At 38.2% G+C, this 24,827-nt stretch overlaps 1 protein-coding gene across 6 annotated transcripts in view; it reads right to left on the reverse strand.

Moving 5' to 3' along the window:
• Positions 1-845: 845 nt before the first annotated feature.
• NPAS3 (neuronal PAS domain protein 3) overlaps positions 846-24,827 on the reverse strand; it is a gene marked incomplete at both ends in the record, with an annotated part of 624,151 nt that continues 600,169 nt past the window's right edge. For 5 of the 6 annotated variants that reach the window (XM_082317264.1, XM_082317263.1, XM_082317262.1 and 2 more), the window contains 4 exons: positions 846-2,155; positions 4,950-5,077; positions 8,201-8,348; positions 24,452-24,558. In XM_082317264.1, coding sequence (XP_082173390.1) covers positions 846-2,155; positions 4,950-5,077; positions 8,201-8,348; positions 24,452-24,558 — 1,693 coding nt within the window. The remainder of the gene's footprint in view (positions 2,156-4,949; positions 5,078-8,200; positions 8,349-24,451; positions 24,559-24,827) is intronic. The other variant, XM_082317265.1, reaches the window with a different exon arrangement.

Genomic DNA, 24,827 nt, shown 5'->3' on the forward strand with positions numbered 1-24,827 from the left:
TTGATGTGAGGCTATGCTTGTTAGTTTGGAGGTAAAAAATTTAAAGTCCTGCAGCAAATGTTAATGAGGGCTTTTGTCTTAACTAACCAAGGAGACTGCAGCACCCGACTATAAACCAGTACGGAACACATTCTTTCCAAAAAACCCAGCCCACAAGCTGCATATTGTATGAAGACATTACAGATTAATAAATGATAGCACCATGGTTTTAGAAATTAAGTTAAAGTTTCAGTAATTAACATTTAGTCCAACTTTTTAACATTCTAGTCACAGGCCAGAAATTAACTTTTTAAGAACCCAAATTATTTTATGTGCAAGTAAGAAAATCTTAACCATAAAAAGAGAATTAAACTCTGCATAAAATTCTAAAATACTATCCCCTATTTTTAAAGGAATTAGGAACAAAAACCCCTTTTCATTTGACTTAGTCAAACAGGGCACATTGTTTATGCTTGTCTCTTTTAATCTTGATCATATCAAGATCATTTTGAAGTAAAACCAATGGTTGTCACTTTAAAATCTCTTTACCACAACACTGAGTATTCTATGGCAGAGGCATACACATATTAAAGGCATCTTAATAAAGATGCAAAGGAAAAAACACACATCTTAGAAGAAGACAAAATGGCAGGCAACTGGTACTTCGACTCTCTGAAGGCAAAAATAAAAAAATATCTTTACATTAAAGAATAAGTCAAGTTAAAGAGAAAGGGAATGAAATGGGGACCATCATATTGAGAGAATAAGCTGACCTGCTCAAATTCAAAGTGCTAGAATTAAAGGTCTAAATTAAAACATAGTCTATGCCTCAGAGTATAACACTGAACACAGTATGTGGTCATATTTCAATCCTCTTTCCGTTCCAGAGTCTGTGTAGTGTGAATGCCATTGCTGTACACAGGAAATGGAAGAGTGGAAAAAAGTCCTTCGGCAGTTGTGAACACATTCCCTGCAGGCATTTGGGTCAGACTGGCCCCGCTCACAGCACTTCCAAACGGTCCCGACATATTGAGTCGGTGAACGTGGTGGTAGAGCATTTCCATCGGTGTTTTAGGATCCAGCCCAAAGCTGGGGCTGTTAACATCAACAAAGTTAACAGCATGGGTGTTGGGGAGGAGGTTGCCCTGCATGGCTAAAGTAACTTCAGCTGGAGCATAGCGAATAGTGCCAGTGGTGTAGACCCTCTGAGCAGCAGTGCTGGTCGCAGCAAGGGTTCCCGTTACCCTGTGAACCAAAGGAAGCACCACATTGCCTGCTTGTAACCTCTGAAGGGCTTCCAGGTCCCCAGTGTACAACAAAGAGTTGGAAGCTGTGGGACCTCCTGGATGTTTGTCCCGTGGAGATGCTGAAAGTGGGGGCGACAAAGGGTCAGAGGACACAGGAGCCAAGGCTGAGTTGGATGAGGTGCTGAACTGAGTTTTACGGCTGGCAGTATTTTCAGTCCCTGGTGGGGTGAGAACGGAGTCTGGAATGGAGACATGTAAACTACTGCTGGCTTGGGGGGAAGGGAAGTGCTCGGAGCTGGGGGGCTTGGTCATACTGTAGGGTGATTCATTCCTTGAGATTTCCCTGTTGGGTGGGTAATTCCAAATACTGCTATCATTATCAAAATTGATAGGTTCTGAGATTTCTGTTTTAATTTTGAGCACTGAGGCACTGTTTGGCGACGAGAGCAGCTGGGGCTGGTCCACCAAAGCTGAGTCAAGTCCATTCGGACTTGAGGTGCTTGACAGCCTTCTCCGGGTCATGCTGCCTCCCTTTTGCTTTTTTCTCCTCTTCTTCCTCTTTTGATGTTTGCTGGAAGACTGGGCATTTACTTCCCCTGCACTGTCTGAGTCCTTGGCACTGTCCGAGGTCAGTGATTCACAGTTCTGCAACCGCAAGTCTGACTCACTCTCAACGTAGCGCTCCACCTTGATCTGCATAGAACCAAGAGTGCCAAAACTGTCCTCAGGGGCCTTTTGATTCTCGAAGTCAGAGTTTTCAAAGCTGTCGTCACTGTCCCTGCTGTCCTGGTTGCTGGAGCTGTTCCCATCATCATTACAGTTCATTTCGTTATCTGACTGATTTCCTGACTTTTTCCTGTCAGATTCAGGGTCTTCACTGTTTTCTGACTGGTTTCCTTTCTCATCTGACTTTGAGTTCTCATTGTCCTCTGGAGCAAAAGGAAAGTGAAACAAACCATTAGCAACAGGAACATAATATCATAACCCAAGTCCAGACTTCTACCTACCAATGAGATTTGATTGCTGTAAACTTTTTTGGCAAAACGCAGTCTCTTCTGTAGAGCCACAATTTTTTTTCAATGCTGTTTTGGGTGAGTTTTGGTCACCACGAATCTCTCTGACTCAGGATTGTTAATGCACTAAAAGCCTATGCTATATGGCCTGCACCTTAAATGAAGGGGGCCTTTTCATCTGCTTGCTGGACAAGAATCATTTTGACAACTGTGAGCACAATGGCATTGTAGCTGTGTCATCCAAAGAGGAGTCAGTGAACAATCCCATTATGACCGTTATGTTCTGGTGATTGTTATTTCACATCCGTGTTCTCCCACAGTGGGCAGGCATCCAGGTGCAGCACTATTTACTAATGAAGATTCTAGTCCTCTCATCTCATTTTCCTCTCACCGTTGCCACTTTCAAAGTGGCATAGTCTCTCTGACTTCAGTGGAATTACTCCTGATTTCCTTCCGTGTGAGAGGAGAAGTAGGTCATACATGTATAAATCTGAATGAATAAACCAGTTATAACAATTTTGTTACGTTGCTAGACTGTCTTCTCATATTCCCCTGAAGGGCAACAAATAAAAAAAAAAAACCAGAAAAAAAATTCAGGCAGTGAATTAAATTCTTGATTGATCCAAATCATCTAAGGGCTATTGAAAATAGTCCAGCTACAGCACTGAGAAGCTGTCACTCTTCTTGCCTGAATTAACTTAGTTGTGTTTTAGATTTTCACCTAATTCTAATATGGATGAGATAAACACTCTAGTCCACTGGACTCAGACAGCCAAAGCAGCTTTGAGAATGAATACTCTCCATTATTATACTATGTTTGAAAGGGTCATGAAAGGCTTCAGGAGACCCTGTCTTTTACAGACCAGCCAGAAATCTTTTGTTGGGAAATAAAAGATGTTTTTTCACTCATCACAGCCAAGTACTACCCTTTTCAATATACTCATTTTAGGGGGAGAGGGGAAGGGCCAGTTTTCCTCTAAAGATTGGTTACTCCTGGAGCTATGTCAATACCAAACAGTTTCCCAGAAGTGCTGGAGAAGGTGGGCTTGACAGGGAAGCTGCCTGAGGATTCAGGACAATGCACTTCACAAGTCACTTGGTGGGACTTTTGCTTGAGTCACCAGCAGCAGAGAGACCCTCCCTTTTGAAAAACAGAACCCACAGAAGCAAAGTAACAGCCACAAACCCCTAAATTTCATCCAGCTTTTTGTTCTACCTAGGGCTGAATTTCTCCTACATTTTTTTTTCTTTTTTTTGAAGATGCCTTCTTTTAAGGACATGGTTTCTAGCTGGTCAAGAGTGGGCTTAGGTAGTCTAAAGCTGCACAAAATTTGCCTGGGATTTTATCAGAGCTTGAACTGAACTTGTTGGTTTCATCCAAGATGCTGTTCTGATTTCAGGTCCTTTGGCATTTCTATATAATTTTTTTTGCAAGAAACAACCCCCTGCCTCTGCTGTCTTCCAAGACTCCGAGATATCTCCTTCTGAGCTGTTAACATCCGTGCACCTTTGTAGAATGCTCTCTTGCTCTGCATCAGCCTTAGGAGTCATGAATGCACATGCACGTCTCGCTTGGAGAAACTTACAGTGCACATGAGCAGTGCAAACTGTTCTCCACATGTGCGTTATTTGGCTATTTAGGAACAAGACAGCATAAAGGAAGCACTGGGAATGGGCGAAGAGGTTCCCAGGGATGGTGGGCAACAAGCCCGTATGTGTGCCTAATGTTGACTTAAACCATCAAACCAAGCTGTCAAAGACGAACAAATAAAGGCAAAAGATGAAAGAGAACAGCCGTATCATATAATATAACATTAAGGCCTGATCCTCTTCTTGCTTTTTTTTGATTTATGTCACTGTGATCCATTTTCTCCAGATTTTTTTTGGTTGTTGTCATAGACATGAGAGAAAAATCAGACATATATATATATATATATATATATTGCATACTACAGCAGAGTAACATCCTTAGTTCTTGGGCCACAGGAAACCATGCTCCTCTCAAAGCAAGATGATCTGTACCTGTGCCTAGGTAACCACTTTTAAAACTAATGGGGAATGTGTGAACCATCTGTGCACTGGACGATATGTAGGACTAATTTACACATAGAGTTTGACAAGTACATTTAGCTTTTAAAAAACAGCTGAAGTCCCAGACTTAAAGAGTTTAGAAACAAGTGCTTGAACACATACCTTCTAATAAAATATATTATAATATATTTTAAAAAAAATTATAAAATATTTTAACCCCAGAAAACCCTCAAATTTTGCAATCTTCACTGCCCCCTAGCGAGACTCTTCAAAAATGTATTATACAGCAAAAAGGGTCATAAAGATTGACAGTAGAGACTTATCTTCAGAACGTATGCCTACTCTGGAAAGAACTAGAATTACATTCAACAGTTACAATCCCAGGTCCTCTGCACAAGGCACAATACCTACTCATGAAGCTCAGCTGGGAAATCAAGTACTTAGTTCAGTGCAAGGTAGGCAAGGATACGTGCACAGAGTGAAGAGAAATACTGAGGAAATGGAGATACTGTGGAAATGCTGAGGTCATTGAAAGATTTTGCTAGGGTTTTTCTATTTAATTTTACGGGAATTTTTGTTGTTGTTGTTATAATGGAACAATCTTTGAGAAAAAAAAGCAACTGGAAAGCCAACCACGTGGCTCTCATGATATGAACCTTTAGTGGGGGTAAAGGTACACCATATGTGTTACCTGAGTTGTCCTTTGAGTCCGATTCAGAGTCAGAGGTCTCCGAGGATTCTGAGGTTTTCTCTGGCAGATGAGGAAGTTGTGCAATATCCATTGGAGTGTCCTTGTACTCTGGGTTACTGAAGAGGAGGTAGCAAATATAAACACAATTGGATGATTTGCAGTTTCATAGTTTTTCCCTCTTTTCGTATCAAAGTTCAGGAACAAAGAACATAAATAGGAAGAATAGCAGAGCAAACACAGAAACATACATTTTCGGCTCCTCAGAGCTTCACAGCAGGGATCTTATGAAGGTTTATTTTAATACTGCTGTCAAATACTTATATTGACCAGGTACTAAGACTCGTTTGATTCTAGTGAAGTTTTAGAGCTATCAAAGCATTCTAACTGAAGTGGGACACCATGACTTGTGTGATATCTAACAGTAAAGCTACACTGTGTAATCATCCAACAACAAAATATCTTGATTTCGATCCCATTACTGTGCCTGGAAGGACAGAGAGGGTGTTTTAACTTTTTCAATCTGTTTCTCTCCCACCGGCAATGTCTATTAGAGTTATCTCTGTAACAATGTTCTCTATCAACCTTGCCAGAGCCCTTTCAATACCTGTTTTTCTCAACGTTCCTGTTTTCCACACTTTAATCAAGCAGACCATACATAAAGTTAGTAAGAAGGTGCTCAGTTAGGGCTAGAGAAAATGACCACTGATCAAAATAATTTGGCCAAAAAATAGATAAAAAATGTTACATATTTTTTAAACACTGCACACATCACATCACCAAGAAACCAAAAGCAACCACTCTAACTATATGACAGATGCACATGTGCATGTTAAGATGCATATGTTAGGGATAAAGAACTGTCAACACACCCATTATAATCATATCTTCATCTGCTCATGTGGTGCTCACCTGTGACTTGTTAGCAATGAACATGACTGCAATGTAAAAAAGCTACACTACCAGAGAAACTGAAAATAAAAAACCTATGCTTTTTCTTGGTTTGTACCTTTTAAAATGTGTTCCTTTCCCAAATCTGTGCAAAGGCAGGGGAACAGACACAGCTAGACATAAGTGGCATAGGAATGTTGAAAATAAACAGTGTCTTTAATCATTTTTCAATAGGTGAGCATTTCTATGCAGTTCAAATTCCAGTCCGGTGATAGAGCAGAAAATCTGCAGTCCTGCGTAGAACAATATGAGGCAGCACTGGGGGTGACTGACACACTATCACAATGACAGTGTGCCCATATTCAGCCTATTACAGTGTACTGTGAAAATTCAGAGTTCACACAGTTCACATTGAAATGCCATTCTTACGATTATCATCTTTATGGTTTTGTCCTGACAAAGTGACTTTATTCTGCTGCATCCCAGGGCAGTCCCCAAATTCGCCCCCTCCAAGCAAAAGATGTTTGAGGGCTTTCACACTGTGAATAACAAGTTGCTAGAACAAGAGGAGCATTAATCCTCCCTGTCACTATAATTAGTCTATCCTTTTACAGACAGCTGAATCATACTTTCTAATGCATGGAAATGTATACAGACCAGTACTCCTGCTAAGAGTAGACCTAATTATGCCTTGATCTGTCATTAAAATATTATTTGGACATTTGGATCTTTCATGGATTCCAGTACTAGGACAAATCTAAATTAAAAATACAAATTCAGTGGAGAAGTTAATCTTTCTCTAACAGACTGGTGAAGGGAATGCAGCAGAAAAATCAAGGTCTGGGACGAGACTTGGGGAAGACCACATTGCTTTTCTTATTTTGTTAGGTATATTCTGTTGGCAGAGAAAATAATTTTGTGGGACATTTGTGGACTAGGTTCACCTATTGCCTGGAAAGCAGCAAAGGGGACAGAGGCAACTGTTCATAATTCTTATGGACCACTTTTCCAGCTAGAATATTAGCATGTTCCTGGGCATTTTGAAGCCCTGTTAGGACTGGGGCAGTGAAGCTGTACTTCCAGGTTAGAATTGGTGGCTTAAACTGACCTCTTGAAATGCTGCATTCTGCCTCACTCTTGCAAAAAGAGACAAAAAAGTAGCAGGATAAGGATATATTCAGAAATGCCTTTGCTCAGTCATAGCAGGAGAGAAACATGCAAGCCCCAATGAACACTCCACTGCTGTGGAAGGTTTCCCACAGTATCCCTCAATGCTCTCCTGCCAGGGGTTGCTTCCTCCTCTTCCCCAAAAGGGGAATCAAAAGTATTTCAACATGCAAGTTTAGGCAGGCACAGTCTCTTCAGGGCTTGCTGGACTTGGCATAATAAGTCACAATCTAACCCCTAGACATCACTTTGAACTCTCATGGCATCAAAGGGAATGTAACAAACCATGACAAGCAACTTAAAAGGAGAACAGGCCAGAAAATGACAATTGCATTTCATGACAATCTCAAGGTTTCAAATTTTATTTGTTTGTTTGTTCTGCTCTGGAATGAAAAAGAAAATCCCCCAATCTTATTGAACATTTTCACAAAACAGAATGTGTTGAAAGGTATTTTCAGACGAGAAAGGTCAGGTTTATAATTCACTGTCTTTCAGTAACTGTTGGTCTTCCCTTGAGCTCAGAAACCAGTCCTTTAAAAATACTTGTGTTTTGGTAAAACAGAATTTCTCAGGGAAGAGCCTTGAATTCAAGATATTACTACTATTTCTGTTTAAAATAGTTTTAATTGCTACTTTTATTTTTAAATCCTATTTTGCATTTTTCAGTGTGAATAGTGTCTGATGGTCACAGGAGCAACTTATTAGTTCAAGCCTTTTCTCCTGAGAATGTTCCTTTCTCTGGAGTGAACTGGCAAACACCTTTCAGAGAGACCTTTTTGTAGCATTCCAGAAGTTTGCTTCCATATATTTTCAATAATGAAATACACTAGTGCCCAACACTTCACACCAGATTTTATAACACAACTACTGAAAGTTGGTGTGGATCATTTTTATCTTTGAACTCAGGTTGAGTAGATTTCAGGGCAGTGAAGGCATGCAATAAAATGGCGGAGGGTTTATTTGAAGACTGAGGCAGCATAATAATTCAAGAATATTCCAGTGTACTGAGACATGACAGATGTCTCAATAAATATAACCAAATGGCACTGTTTTTGAGGTGGGGCATAGGAAAAGTTCTTCTTAACTTTCTCCAGTAGGCAATTGTTTTTTCCCTAAAACTCCCACCAACAGAGACAAGCAACAGAGACAGCAGTTCAAGTGAGAGAAGTGACTGCAAGACCTACCTAAGAAGGTAATTGACCCAGATGATATTCTTCTCACTTGCGTTCTTGGCATTGACAGCTATGGTTGCACTAGACTGTATCCAGATATAACCTCCGTTCTTCTGCATCCAGCGGTAATACTTTGTTACACATTGACCCTTATTCAGCACTGGCAAAAAAATACAAACAAAACAGAAGCAAGATACAGTGCATATTAGAACTGATCTTCATTGTACAACATGCCACAAGTATGAGCAGAAGATACTTGGCTTCCTTTAGGTTTAATGCAGCATGGCAGTGCGATGACAAACAGGATCTGAAGTTCAGTATGTTTTACAAGTTTTTAAAGCATAATTTTAATCTGTTTTTGGAAACTCTAGTGGAAGAAGAAAAGTAAAAAGAATTACAAATCTCTTTGGTTCACAGAATACTTATTGCTGTGTGGACATTTTCAATGCACTCAATGTCAAACTGTAAAAAAAGAAAAGGAAAAAAAAGAAGCAAATTTATATGTGATTTATTCATAGCTCCTTGGTAGACCTCTTTGAGATTCTGGATATTTGAAAGGTTTGGGAAGATACTCTACCCCTGCTGCTTTGATCATTTCTCCTTATTGCAGGCGATATCAACCACTGAACTTATACATCTGTTTCTTTGATCTTGTCAAACAGAATTTACAGTTCTCAGATGAACGAAATATCCACTGGTCAGTGGGGGAAAGTCTTGGGAGGATTTACTTTCTACCAGAGCAAAGTAAATCCACCACCAGACTGAGAAAGAAGCCTAAGGGAGGCACAGAATGACTTGGTTAGAGCCAAAGAGTGACAGCTCTCTCCGATGTTTGAAATATGCTAGGAAACAGAGAAACAAGTAAAAGCAATCTGTAATGTGAAACGGTGTTATTAAATGCTCACAGCAAGAAGACTTAAAAATACAGATGTTTAAAGTAATACTTCAGCCAAAATATTGCCAAGTTGAAACGGATTTGGTTTGTATCTGATGCTTCAGTGTCAGGAGAAGGGGATGAAATGCAAATCTTTCAGTGGAAGGGAGCAGCATGGTTTTAAAGAAAACCTAAACGATACAAAATCTGGGTACTATTGTTACTGGAGCACTTGCCGCTGCATCTCTCACTAATTCCATAAAGCTTTGTGCACTAGAGGGCAGTGTGCATTCATATACACCTTCTGCTTTTGTCATGTCCTTGTCTCCGTCTGCTAAAATGAAAAACCTCTAACTGCTGTAATAAATTTGGCTAAATTAGCTGCTAAATGGTTATCTCAAGTAATATGTATTTGCATTAATCATCTTGCTCTAAACCAGAACAAGCCAGAGTCCTAAAGACGTAGTAAATTCATATTGTCCATTTAATTACGGCTAATAAGTGCTTCATATACAATAGTTTCATGAAGTACATTTTGATTTTTTTTTGTAGAGGGAAAAGAAAAAAGTCACTTTGGAAAAGAATAAGTATTTAACGCAGTTAAAGTTCCTACCATAAATGTGACAAACGACACTTTGGAGCTTTCAAGTTAACCAAATGTCTATACCCCTAATAGATATGAATGTATCTATATCTAAATCCGTATACAACAGATATCTACAGAAAAACATATTTACAAAAGCAGCCATACAAACACAGATGCTTTCTTACCTTGGAGGGATCCCCCAATCCCCACTCCGATTTTTCAACTACTGAATTAAAATAATGCACGTAAAAAAGTGCAATGTAAAGTGAACGTAAACTGCAAGTTAGGTTCAGCTGTAATATGAACAAATATTTGTGATCTGGGTCCTGTTGTTTTTCAGCAGCCTCTAGTTAACTATGTTTCTTTTTAGCAGAGATCCATAAGTTTCCCTAAATTTTTACTTTTGTATTCCAAGCTCTAAACATTCTGCTATGATAATTCATTGGCTTCAAAACCTCATTATACAGCAGAATAAAGACAAAATATGAACAACTGACTACCCAGCATTTCTGTCAAACCGATGTTGTGTGCCACTTTAGAAAACAATCTCACATAAATTAGCCCAACTTTACCAGTTATGAAGAATAAGGGAAGTACTGCTGTAAGTTTTGATTATGGCAGACTTTTCCATTTCAGTAAAATAGGACATTCAAAACACTCTGCTTACAGGTGACAGCAAAACTGATACGCTTGGAAGTCTGGAGTGATATTGGCTCTTTTCTGGAAACCTGAACACCCACAGGTTTGTGCAGAAACTGGTAAAATCTATCTGCGCTTGTATCTACTAATTATACTGCTGTCTTCTTTATAACAGTTTTTATATGAGGAGTTTACCATGCTATACAAATACCAAAGGATGAACCCTCACAACTATCCACGTGCGCATTTGAAAGTCAAGGTACCAGGCGAGTCACTAGCCAGTGACTGAAGAGCACACTGCAACTCTGCATAGTGGTTCCTATGAGGACCCAGATCCTCCAGCTCTTTTAGTCCGTTTCATCCTAGACAAGTCCTTCCTCCTTCAGTATCTTTTATATTGGTTGTTGCACCACTGGAAAAGTCTATATCATGAGCTGAACAGAGCATTCATTTCAGAACTATGGAAAAAGGGGGAAATTGAAACTTTATAAGTTATTTCTGAAGGAAAAGGTGCCTGCTTTTTCAAGAAAGAGAATTCAGTGCATCGCAATTGCATACAAACCATCTACTGTCAGAGTTCAGGTTCCCAAATTACTATACATCCAAAGAATATTTGAAATACTGTCTTGAAAATGAGCTTTCCATGAAGTTCCTCTACCTGCAAATTCCCACGCTCTATTTGGCCAGCTCAGATATATTACCACATACACAGGATTTTCCTTCTTGCGTCTGTCTAAAGCACATTTCATATGAGAGATTTGTGGACCATGCTCTGAAGGAAGTCCCACGATTCAATATAAAAATTCTCTCTGTAAAGAGATTCTTTGGCAGACCAGCTGTGCTGTGCTGCTAAATCTGGTTCTTACATCCTTTGAGAGAGAACTAGGCACCCCCAAGCCAGTTCTGAAAGCTCATACTATAGCTTGGGAAGAAATTTCTCAATGTGATGAAAGAGAAGGAATGAAAAAAAATCAAAATGTTTTCTAATTTATTGTATTTTTTAACTGTTGGCATTGCCAAGCTGAAACTTAGAAATTAGATGAGAATTTTGAGAAAACAAGCAACTAGAAGGACATATCAGGAAGGAAAATCTATCTGGTTTATTGATAACCTAGTGTTACTGAGTAAAGCCCAGTTTAATTTTGAGGATCTTCAGTTTGCAGGTACACAGAGTCCATTAATAATGTTACTGATTTTGAGAAGAAATGAAAATAAAGAATTAGTTCACCCTAAGCTCTGCTTGTGAAGTTATGTTTTGTTACTAGCAACAGACCAGGCATTTCAGCTTAGCATAAACTTCTGAAAAAGTAATGCCATGTGGACCACATCCTGAACTTATTCAGACTGTACTTAAGGTAAATCCCTTACTGAGAATCAGGGTTCAGCTCTGTACTTTTGTACACTGAGAAATCCAGAGAGTTTTGAATTTCTATTTGTATTATACATGGAGTACCCAGTCTGGCAGACAATGCAGTACGGGGGAAGGTAAGACCGTGACCACGTCAGTGAGATGGCTCGTGTGACTGAAGTTACATGGGATTATGCAGGATTGGATTTATGAGTCCATTTGTAAGAAGAGCAGGGGAGGAAACTTCTCTGACAGGCTTAGTTTCTTCTGCTAACCAATGCATAAGTCTCCAAAATGTTAACGGGAGTTACATGTTTAAAAGAAAGAGGGAAAAAAGGCCCTGTTACTAAGCCATATTGTGTAGAAATACAGAGAAATCTTTCTAACACTGGATTTCAGCTTAACAGTCGTCAGGAATGATCTTTACAGTGAGTCTAACTGTGAACAGGAGAATGAAACAAATCTTAAGTACTAGGAATAGGATGACAAATATAATTATATAGATACACGTATATATATATATATATATATAAACGCTTTAATCAAAGGGAATAACTGAGGGTTAATCTTTTAAAACTGGTGACCTTTACATTAGCTGCACAGATGTATTCCCTAAAATGGTGGATGCTAAACTTGACTAAAATTTGCTGAAATGTTACCTAGTTACTAAATTTGAATTCAGTGGTTAGAATGCAAGAAATGCACAGTATGTCATGCTAAGAACTAAAAAAAAATCTCACTTATTTCTCAAAGTATGAATATATTGCTATGTACACAGTTCCCAACAGAGGGATTTCAGTTTTCCTTGGTAGCTTTGCGCACAGCAATATTCTTGTAGCAGTGGAGTGAAGGAGGGGGGAGAAGAAGAAACAGTCAGTGTTCTTTGCAGGAACCTATTTCTGTTAGAAAATCAAAATAAATCAGTACAAGTTTGTCTTCAGAAATATGGTTACAAAAAGAAAAAGAACATAGTTTCTTCCTGTAAGGCTGTTCTGAGAAATCAAAGCCAAAGCTTCTAAATAGTGAGTTGTGTTTTAAAAGAAGGAAGTAGCTTAATTCAGTTTGAAGAGGAGATGAAGAAATTGTGTATCAAAAGCAGTCTTTTAGCAAAGTCTCTTACAAAAGGACATTTTACTCATGTGCATATGCATTTAAAAGCTACACTATATTGCGTATTCAGGTAAGTATTGAGTAAATAGGAAATGATGAGATCATCTTACATATTCACACAGCTTCACAAAGAGGCTCTTTATAATTGGTGAAAATATTGAGGTTACATCTGCTGTGCTATTCACCCTTCTCCTTGAAATACCTTTATCAATGACTGGATGGTATTGATACTGAATTCCCCTTGTGATAAACTTATAAGAATATTTTTAATTTACTGCATGAGGATGAAAATGCCATACTTAATACCACAGTCGGATACTTAGCTGCAGCCACAAGTACTCTTTCTACATTCACAAAATTGGCAGACGAAACATGAAAAGGAATACTGACTCTTTAATCTCCACTTCTCCACCTAAGGCCCAAGGCAAGCTGACAGGGTAACTTCGTTCTGGAAACAGAGGGGTTTTTATTTTTTTAATTCTGGATTACTTTTTCTTCTGCTTTTGAAAACTGTGGGCTATAGGGGAATGAACCTGGCATAGACTTAAAACAAGAACAAGTTTCTTCATCTGAAAAGTTACAGTCCTTGATGCTTACAGGAAGGTCATTTTCAAAACCCACAGGAAAAATAGCATCACAGCCAGAAAGAGTGCATTAAGTGCCTTATTTGCTTGTAACAGAGACAGTTTTTCATTTATAACAGCTCTGAGGATCAAGTGAGCCTTTGATGTTATAAGGACTTTTCTATAGATTTTGCAATTAGTGAGTTAGATGTTTTAAATAGTAGGTATCCACAAATTGGATTTTAGCAATGAAAAAAAAGTACTGAGCAATATTTAGCAATGTTAAATGATGTTTGTTACTTAAACAGAATTACAAGCTAGATGATAGGAGGCTTGTAGACATTCAGTGGGCAAACGTGTGCCATCTATATAATTCTCCACAAACACTTCGATTTCGGATCTACTACATGAGGTGCGGTGAGGAGGAGCCAGGACAGCGTGCAAATGCATTCTCTACCCACCAGGCCAAAAGTGTGGCCTCCACAGCAGATTGCTTAGGGAAGAATGCCACCTTCCCATCACAAAAGTCCCCATGGGTCACACTGCTCTACCTCCCCTTGCTGCAGGCAGTTACTTACCAGCCCTGTGTGACTGACTGTATCTCAACAGAGTTCTCTTAAGAAAAATAGACAGATGATAACTGTTTAGAAAAATATTGGTACTGTGAGGCTTTAGAAAGCTGCATTTTATTCACACCATATGACAGGAGAAAGCCCTGAGTGCTGGACAGAGAACATCTTTTTTAGGTTTGGCTAGAATGCAGTGTATTGTGTCAATAACACTGAGACTTGCCTGCTATCGTGATATCAATATTAGACAGTAATAACTGCTGGCTTCTAAACATAAATTCATCTTTTCCAAAGTCAAGCAGGAAGTAGCAGGTCAGATTCATGAAAGAAAAATGTACCTCACTGGTCCAAGCTCCCACCTAACTTCTTCATTCACCTGGGATAACTCTTTTAAGCATATACGGTCACTCTAAAAATGCAATTGATTCATTGCTTACTTCTGCAATATGGAATACTGTTTAATCTTCCAGTGTAGAGATGTTACATACATAAATACCTGACAAATTAGGCAAAAATAAGTATCAAGAACCTTGCAGGAAAAAAAAAAAAAGCCCTAATCAACCATTTAGAAAAATTGGAAAGCTTAAGGATCTTTAAAAACTAAGCATTATTCTTCCTGCCTCACTTTGCAGAAAAGCAAATGTTAAAAGTGGTCTGAGTCAAACTGCTAAAAAAATGTGGATTCATATTAGGATCGAAGTTTGTAGCTCAAGGTCATCACTTGCCAAATACAGTGAGAAAAGTATTGCATGCTATATGTCAAGCTAGGGAAGAAAAGTAACTCTAAATAGTGAAAATAGTTTGGAATGTTTTTGGAATGTTTGGAAAATAGTTTGAAATTCATGGATTTTGTAACCTACCCTAATCCCAGGACAGTGGTACTCCAGCCCTCTGAAAATTCCTAGCCTCTGCTAGAGATTCTGCATTCATTTGATTCCAAATTATCTCAGATAACGATCAGGAAGATGTTTTGTTTAGAATCAACCCTGTGTTATCAGTTTAGATGATGTCAGTTCACAGCAGCAGTACAAATTTATTAAAACCCAGCAAAATCAGAAAAAAAGTATTTCCCAGCACTAAGCACAAATCGTCATCTACTTGAACAACAGACACACTTTTCTTCCCCTCTCCCTTTCATGGTGGTTATAACATACCATTCGCCCATGGTCCATCATTTAAAACTACAATTTTATAATTATGTTTACCAATAACTATTAACAAGAATATATAATGCTAGGTAGGATGTCTATTTTAAAACATGATGTAGGTATTGATCAAACGGAATGACAGAATTATAATATATAATTCAATGTACCAGTAGATGCACTCTTCCATGGAAGCTTACAGCATGCATGTGAGAAAACTTTTCTGTTGTTTCTATAGATAAAACTGATGTAAATAAACTAACTAAATAAGTTTATTTAATGATAAACTGGATTGAAAAAATGAACACTAAATTTGTTTACCTAGGATTCTCTAGGTTTTTTTCTCTTTCTTAACTTTTCTTTTCCCTCATGATTTGTCTGTCTCCCCATGACTTTTGAAACTTCAGTCCTGCCATAAAGTAATTTCCTTCTGCTAATATTGAAATGGTCATTTAGAAACCCAAGCCCACTTTGAACATCAACTTCAGACAGAACTTCCATTCTCATTAATGAACTCTCTCTGTTCAAACTGGAGGGGAAAATGAAACCCCAGATCCAAACTTTGCCCTCAGCTACTAAAATGCAACATCAGAGCAGAAATTTGGCCCTGCTTTCTCAAGAAACTTAAATCTGTCCTCCATCTCTCCACTAATATTAATGTCCATCATATGACAACCTGTAAGATTAATGACTTTAGAACATAACCCTTTCCATGCCAAATGTATCAGCAGACTATACACGACTATATCTCCTACAAATAGGAAAAGAAATACAAGTTTCACAGAAGCAGATTGGCAGCAATATTAGTTTTCTTTTTGAATTTCATAGGTTAAACATGGTCTGTTTCAAGGGACAGGATCCCTTTAAACATGCTTTCATTTCTGGGATAAGAGTCCCTGTTTTGATACTTGGACTGAGTGAAATGAGTGGTTTTCCCAGCCTAATCTCTAGAGGAAAGGGATCCACAGCACAGTGTCACGGTGGCATGGCAGAACTGAATGTTCAAACACCCTTCTAAGCACCACAAAGATTCATCACCGTCTCACATTTGGCAGTAAACTACATCAGACATTTTTAAAGCATATTGTCCCTTTATATAAGATGACTTGTGAAAAGAAAAGGAAACCAAACTTTCCACCTTTTTCCACAAGCCTTAAAAAGGTAGCTTAGCACTAACAAAAAAAAAAAATCCCTTGTAAAATAAAAATAACAGAACCTCTGAATAAATAAGCATCTTATGATCTCAGAACCAATACCTAGCTATCTGTGGACATTGGGTACAAAGGCTTCAGATGTTTGGCAGGGCATTCCCAAAAGTCGGCTGAGCCAAAGGCCCGGACACCAGCCCACTTACTTTATAAGTTATCAGACATCAAAACCAACATTGATCCACCACTGGTCACAACACTCATGGATGGCAAAGCCACAAGTGATTTATGCAGGTTCTTTCAAATGAGTGCTAATAAGACCTATTGCCACACTGTCACATATCTGATATATGCTACACATTTTACTGATACTATTTTCATATCCTTCTGGCTTTGAAAACTCTCTCCCTCAGAGATACAAGGTCAACTGTCCAGACCTTTGAAAAATAAAAAGAAGAGGAAAAAAACCAGTAGCACTAACGTGTTTCTAAAACTGTGGAAAGATCTGCAACAGTTCCTTCATGTCTTCACATAGTGACATTTTAGGATGGAGTATTTCACAGCCTCGTATGCTACAAACAAAATCCTTAATCCGTCCTTGGATTTTCAATGGAGCAACACTGTTTCTGACTTAGATGACAAGGTGATGAACACTTTTAGTATCAGTAATCTTGGAGTGAACCTCAGCAATGAAGGTAAAAAGATATGTGGCTGAAGTACTTTTCAGCTTCATTTTTAAAATGGCATACATTTACATTGTGTAGCAAAAGTCACCACAGAAATAGTTTAGTGGACAGAGTGAAGGTGAAGCTGCTGGAGGTGCACAGTAAAACCTTTTATTCCCATGGCTTTACAATTTATCATGTTCTTCTGCAATCTATCACAAGAGTAATATCAAAGTATAAATTCGTTTCTGGGGTTGGAAATTTTGACCACAAAGAGACTTTAAAAAAAACTAAAGAAAATGATTAAGGGAGTAACTGGGAAAGCAGAGGTTCCCAGCAGAAGTCAGAGCTCAACCTATAGCCCCTTAATTCAGTAGCTGTACTTACACAGCTGGTACTACGTGCATTTTTAATGTAAAAAAAGGAGAAGAGTTTAGGGGTAAATTTCAACTGACTATGAGCTATGGAAGACTTACAATGGAGAGCCTACAAACTGAAATGGGAACGTGCTAATCAGTATTGCATTAGATTTAATTTGAAGATGAAACAGCATCCGGAATTAAGTTAAAGGGTTATTGATGCAAACTATATCTGAGGCATCTTGCAAAATAACTGTACATTGCTAAGTTACAGAAGGCAAAACTCTGCAATTAGGTTCAGCAGCTAATGGTTTAAATAGGATAAAGGTTTAGCTCTGTAGAGTTTTCTGGTTTGTTTACTCTCCAAAAGATCTGATGCTTCTGGTAAATGCTCTTATATACTTTACATACAGAAAACATTTGTCCAATAGCACACAATTTGCATGTGAAAAACTTATGCACAAAATATCATGAAGATTAGAAATTTATCAGGATTTAAAATGATATCTGAATATTTATATCAATAATTAGAATACCAAATATTACAGTAGTAACAACTGCCCTCCACAAACAGAAATGTAAGTGGTGGTATAAATTCTCATCTTTCAAGGAATGAACCAACCATGAGTTAATAGTGTATTATGGAGAAAACACGGGTGCAAGGCATACATAATTGCATATTGCTGAGTGTTTTCCCCCTTCTTCTAAAGTAACCGGCCTTGGTCAGAGAGAAATCAAAGAAATTAATTTAGACAGACCAGCATCTCTCACAACCCAAAGAAGCATTTACAGGAGCAAACACATCATCTGCAGGATTTCAGAGCACGGCTAAAAGATACAAAACATACACACTCTTGGTTAGGTGCACACCTCTTAAGATTCATTAGGACTGAAAAACAAACACCAGGCACGGGCTAAACCCAAAGTCCATGCTCCCTTTTTTTCCTCATATGAATCAAACCAATGTTTTCTTTATATGCTTCCATTTCTTTTAGTTTCTTATCTCCTGTTCCCTCATCTTGCTCTATCACCACTACCTCCAGTCAAAAGGACGTAAGGATGCCAGTGTCCAACGCAGTAATCTTTGCTGGCCTGTAGTATGGACAGAGAGGGAGATTGTGCAGGTCGTCAGACCAACACTTCTGCAATACTTTGAAAACAAGATACACTAGACTGTCATCAGGATGCCAGGCGGGCTTGGTTTAAGAATTAGCTAAACACCAGACATTCTATCAGCCTAATTTAGAATCAATCTTGCTTTTTAGTGATGATAATAAACTTGTACAAACATGAGATTCATTTGTATATTTTAGCATTTTATTTCAGTCCCAGAATGCAAAACCTGACATTGGAATCAGTTTGATTTTTTTGGTGATTGAAGATATTAAGCACTACAAGAGCATTGAAATTTCGATCTGATTAGGATAAAAATTCCTCAGGATCAAAACACTTCTTTTTTTCCCCCTACAGTTTTACTAATTGTGTGCTACTTGACATTGCAGAGTTATTCCACAGCATGGTAGCAAAATATGTGAAGTGTATTTTACTGTTAGAAATTATCAACTCATTCTATTTGTTTTTCATGTGTTTGAGGTTATTAAGAGAATAAAAAATTATAACTGATGTGCATAAGTTAAAAGGGTTAGTTCAACTACAGCTGGTAGGCTAAACCACTAAGCAATATTTTGTACAGCAATAGAATTTTTCTGCTGAACATACATAAAAGAAATCGCGAATACATAACTGATTTAAAAGCAGACTGAGGGGGTAATATCCCTTGAAAAATAGGGGAGCCATGAAAAAGGTGAATGTGGAATAGTTTATTTTCAGAAAGACTGGATTATTCTAACCACTGGAAACCAGATAAAGTAGATCAGAGGGAGTGCTACCAAACATACTCATCAGAGACCTTTGCTTTATGGGAAATGAACTGCCCTGGCTCCCTGTTCCTGAGGAATTGTATTTCTTTTAGTTGTAAATCAAATCCTGAAGAAACAGGATGATATTTTCTAAGCAGTAGCTGAGGACAACAAGTATCTTTTTTGTCAGTGTCAGCTTTCTGAATTTAGACCTCAATTAGGATTCCAAATTGAAAAAGCACGTATTATATACCAATATATACTTGTGACAGTGTTCTTACAAGCGAGATATTAATTTTCAAATGGTGGCACGTTGTCCTATATTTGTCCAAAAGTATATTCATGGTTGCCTTCAGAGGTCTTGACTTTATCCTTCCTTGCTGTTTTCTTAATGACCTTCATTGAACAGTGACATCAAGTACTTGATGTTCAATGAAGATCATGAATTTTTTTTCAATTAAATGGAAGATGTATACTCCTATAGCATATGACATCCATTCATTCTTAGCAATAAATTTACTTCTTAAATCAAAAAGGGATGTTATAGACCTCTGTATGATAACAGTGTCAACCAAAGGGAAGTACATATGCACAGCATCGTACTCCAGAGAGCAGCGTCAACTGCCCTTGCTGAGCTCTACAGAGAGTGATAAGACCTGATACAACAGTAATTTTATTAATCTGCTTGATTTCTAATATTGATTTCACATAAAATGTATCCTGCTAGCTTTAAAATCAGGGATATTTTCTTGTCATTAGAACAAGGGCAGTTCTACCCATGCAGGGACTCATGGCTTGGTGAAACTGTATGAACTTCCCTATGCTTGATGTGCAGTTCAGCCCTGCAATGTTTCTATGCAGAGGTAAGTAAAAGGTGAGGATCCGATCACCTTCCCCATTCTTACAAGTGGCAAAGTAGAACTAGGGGCACGAGGGGTCTTTCTAGGGTGTTATTTCTAGGTGCATAACTATGAAATGTAAAATATTCAATTTCAACTCTTTCATGCCACATATCCTAATGAAGAGCTCTGTTACACAGAGCTAGGATTAGGGACTGTATCTGAGCCAGGGTACAGCTAGACCTGCAATTTTTGAGGGCTCGGATTCAAACACAAGTTGTTGCAGATCAGCCAGTTGCTGTGTGTCAGCTGAGCCAACAGCTGAGCCATGATGCTGGATGGTGTACAGGCTGTTAGACTAGAGAACATTTTAACTATAATCTCTGTAAGAGAGACTTGATTTATGATAAGTGATATCTGTCAGGATTCTACGAGCAATTTGTTCAACAAACACAGCAAAGATGAACAAATGAGAAGTTTCCCAAACTTCTGAAACCATGAAGCATTATAAAATGGGAAACAGATTAATAAGGTAGAATTGCAACACCAAACAATTGGTTGGGAGATTTGTGATCATTGAAAGCTTGAATGAAACAACATAGAGACAATATCCCTAAACTTTTTATTTCTGTTTGAAAAAAACTGATGCTTCAATAACTTGTGGGATCACCACCATGTATTATTGTGTTGGAATAAATGCAATTATGTTTTGTTAATCCACAAGGGCATAAAGCTATAACTAATATAAATCTCTAAGTAGAAATCTTGACCTCACTGAACCGAATGGAATTTTTGCTATTTACTTCACTGGGGTCAGAATTTTAGTCCATATAAATTTGCTTTTCTAGGGCATAATCCCCATGTCCATTGAAGCCAATGAAAGCTTTTCCATTGACTGTAACTGACCTTTCATTAGGGCAGCAGTTCCGTTACAAAAGACTGTTGTCACTGCTATAGTCCTGCAGACCTTCTTCACCGTTATACTTGTTATGGTCACATTCCTCAAACTGCTTTTGTCTTCTTTTATCTGAGACAGCGTTAACAAGGCCTGTTTTCCAAAGTTTCTAATGGGCTGCTATGATCTGAAGCCATCAACAGCCCTCTTGATTTTTTCTGTGTGATTTTGTGCAACATTTTCTTCTTTGCTTGTTTTCCTCTTTGATGTCTTTGAATAACCTGGATGAGAAGGCAGGATGTACTGGTCTTACTTTTTCCATTTTTTTCTGATATGTTGTCAGTGAATAGGCAGAGTAGCAGTTTTATTTGTGTTTCTTTTTACCCTTAGATCTACCATTGCAATTTGGGATTCTTCATGTTTTAATCTTTAAAAATTATGTTCTCTCCTGTAAAAATCAATCAAGATTTTTAGCTGCATTCCGCAGTCCTCCATCAAACACAACCTTTTCAGTTTGCTATTTTCTCAAGTCTTGTTTCTGCTTTTCAACAGGGCTTTCTAACCATTACTTTAGCTTCCAGCTCCTCTTAAAAATATTGCATAATATTGTTTTTTTTTTTTTTTTTTTTTTTTTTCCCATTGTAATCTCAAGCAGTTATTTCCTATGTAGTACTGGAAAATCTCCTGAATTGTCTATTTTGGGGAATTGCAGTTCTGCTGGGTTTTACCTTCGACAGCCAGTGTCTGCAAGTTCCTGAATTTTAGCTCTAATTTTAATTAAACCAGGAGGATTTTCTCTTTCTAGTTTGGTTTGAACTTGACTCTCTAGGATAGACAAGTTGCTATGAAGTATTTTGGGGTTTTGCAATTTCTTTCTCTTGGTTTTTCTACAAAGTTTTTTTCCAAATGCTAGAAAAGTTGACCATCTCTCTGGGCAAAGATATGAACCACTTCAGCTTCTGCAGGACTTATAATGGGCAAGTATACTTTCAGAGCTATTTCCAAGTCTAATTTAAACTTGAAGATCTTTCATCCAGAGCATGAGTTTGAACAACATGAAAAGACAAATGCAAAGTCCTGTACCTGGGATGGACTGATACCCTGCAATGGTATGGGCTGGGGACTGACTGGCTGGCTTGTTGCTTTGTGGAAAAGGACGTGGGGGTCCTGGTGGACGGTATGCTAAGCATGAATCAGCAGTCTGCTCTATGGGCTGTACTAAAAAGTGTATAGCCAGTAGATCACAGGAAGTCATTATTCCCCTTCACTCATCATGCTTTAGATTGCATCTGGAACCTAATTTTAGGCTCCCAGCACAGGAAATATATTGATAAACTTCAGTGAGCTTAGCAGAGGTCTGCCAAGACAGTCAGGGGCTGGAGTACTTGCCCTGTGAGGAAATGCTGTGGGACCAGGCTTGTTCAGCCTGAAGAAGAGGTGATTTCGGGGGACCTAACAGCATATCTGCGAGGATGTTACTGCAAAGATGAAGCCATGAACTGCACAATCAAAACAGGGAAATTCCAACTTGATAGAAGGAAAAAAAAAGTCACTGTGAGGATAATTAAGCCCTTATTAAGGATAATTGGAACAGGGCACTCAGAGAAGTTGTGGAACATCTGACCTTGAAGGTTTTCAAGATCAACTAGACAAAGTGCTAAACAATTTGCTTTGAATCAGTGTTGATCCTGTTTTGAGCATGAGGTGGGACTAGATAATGTCCCAGAGTCCCTTCCAACCTGAATGATTCTATGAACATCTTGTTCCTATAAGCCAAGAGAACAACTATACATAAAAGATGTAACCAGCCTCATCTACTGAAAAAAAATTAGCCTAGCAAGAATAATTATGCTATAGCCACACAGCCAAGTTTGGAACCCCACTGTGCTGGATGCTGATAATGGGAGAAAGTCCCTGTGTTTATAAAGCTTGCAATCCAATCAGCTAAACTGGACATACAGTGAGAGCAGGAACACAGTAAGGTGAAGTGATTTTCTAGAAGCCATTCCTGTCTCCAGGGTCTCCTGAGCCCTAGTCCAGTGCTTATACACTGGACCACACTGCACTCACACTGTGTGCATAGGTCTCTTAAGTTTTCTGAAGATGAATGTTTCATAAAACATATTCTATTTCAGAGAGAAGTGGTCATTCAGAAGATTAAGGTCTTTTTCAAATGGGATGTTCATCTCTGCCAGGTGGTATGTTAAGTCTGAGTCATAAATATCTTTTATTTCCTCGGTCAGATAGTGCAGTGGAAGTGCAACTTGTCATTTTTGACTTCCAGTTTCAAGAGCACCAAGTAAGTTTCTGAATTTGTTCCTTCATTTCTGAGCAACTGACATACTCTCCTGGATATTAAACGCTCAAAATGTAAATGATGGAAAATTACTTTGTTTATCATTTTGGATAGTTGATTTTATTTTTTTCCACTGAAATGTATCTAGCCTGACCTTCTTTTGCCAAATGCACTTTAGCTTCTAGAAACTTCAGGGACTATTTGAAAGCTTTACAGAGCTTGATATTTTTGTTGGCTGCCATATATTATCATAGAAGCTGTCCGTGTTCTCCTGCTTTCCAGTTGCAGTTATCCTCCTATCTCCCCTTGCAGATCAGGCAAGGTACTTTCGGACTGAAGATTTATACTGCCTTCTATTGTAGTCATATGGTTTTGTAAAAGCTAATTAAATGTGGCTGTATTTGGGTTGCTACCCTTTTCTTAGGAAATGCTGGCAGGACATGGTGCAGGGGGAGCAGAGTTATTAAAATCTGGGACTCTGAATTTAAAAGGCAGTTTGCAGATATTCTTTTACATTAAGAAAAACACACAAGTCAATCATAAACACAGTCAGTCACTGAAACTTCCAAAGAATTATCTGGCTTCACTGCAGGCACAGATAAATTAGAGATTATGGGCCTAAGTCTCTTTTCGCACCAGGGTAAATCAGGAGCACCATCACTGAAGTCAACAGATCTCAACAAGAAAAGAATTAGGCCCTATGGCTTTTAATAAGAGGAATACAAAGAGTTTAATTACAAGGAATCAAGCTGAATCTCCCTTCCCCCATAGACAGACATACGCACACACTCTCTGGTAAGGTTTGTCTCTTGTAACATTTTTGTACTTCTGTTATCCTTATCCTGATCAGATACTACCTGTGTGCAAATAACAGGGACTTAGATGCTATGGAGATGGGGGCCATTTAGATGTTAATACATGGGGTGGTTGAAACACTTGTAGAGCTGTAGCTCAGTTCTGTATTGAAAAACCTGGTGAAATCCCAAATTTGCTGCAGTTTTTGACCTCCACATTATGACTCAGAAATAAAAAATGAAGAGAGGAGTTAATTTTCTGTGCTAGGGAGGGAGTTTCTCACCTAAGCAATACCTCTTTGAAAGAGTAAAATAATGCACAGCATGTGTAAATGAACAGCTGCTGGAAACTCTGGTAATACAAATATAATTTTTTATTTCCACGTATGTGAACAATCTTATATGTCTATAAAAATACTTGAAAATAAATCATACAAAAAGTTATATTTGAGCCACCCTCTATGACAAAAAAAAGCAGGTACAAGATGAAGACCCCAGTCGTGGAATACAAATAATAGTTCGGGAACAATCGAATGTCATACCAGATTATTTTGACAAAAATGGAAGTACTTACAGTCTAAGTGACTATGTCTGATGCCTTCCACATCTTCAGCATGAATGAAGTGGTAACATCTCTTTCCTACGATATCTACAGGGGTCAGATCCATGTAATCACTAATCCTAAAAAGGAAAAAAAATACAGCCTATAATTCAAGAAGGAAAAAAAATACAAGAACTGTCAAATGAAAAACTTTCAGAAAGTGAAATCTGCTAAAAAGTCTTTTCACCACTGTAGTAATTTACGTGGAATATCTGTACAAACAAGACACAGCCTTAAAGAAAAAAAAAAGAAAGAAAACATTTTTTAAAGAAACCTTGAAATCATTTTATCCATTTAAATGAATGGAAAGTTAAATTCCAGTGTGTATTCTCCCTGTAGCATAACACCA

This window comes from Platalea leucorodia, assembly GCF_965183815.1.
Source record: "Platalea leucorodia genome assembly, chromosome: 7".
NCBI classification, from domain to species: domain Eukaryota; kingdom Metazoa; phylum Chordata; class Aves; order Pelecaniformes; family Threskiornithidae; genus Platalea; species Platalea leucorodia.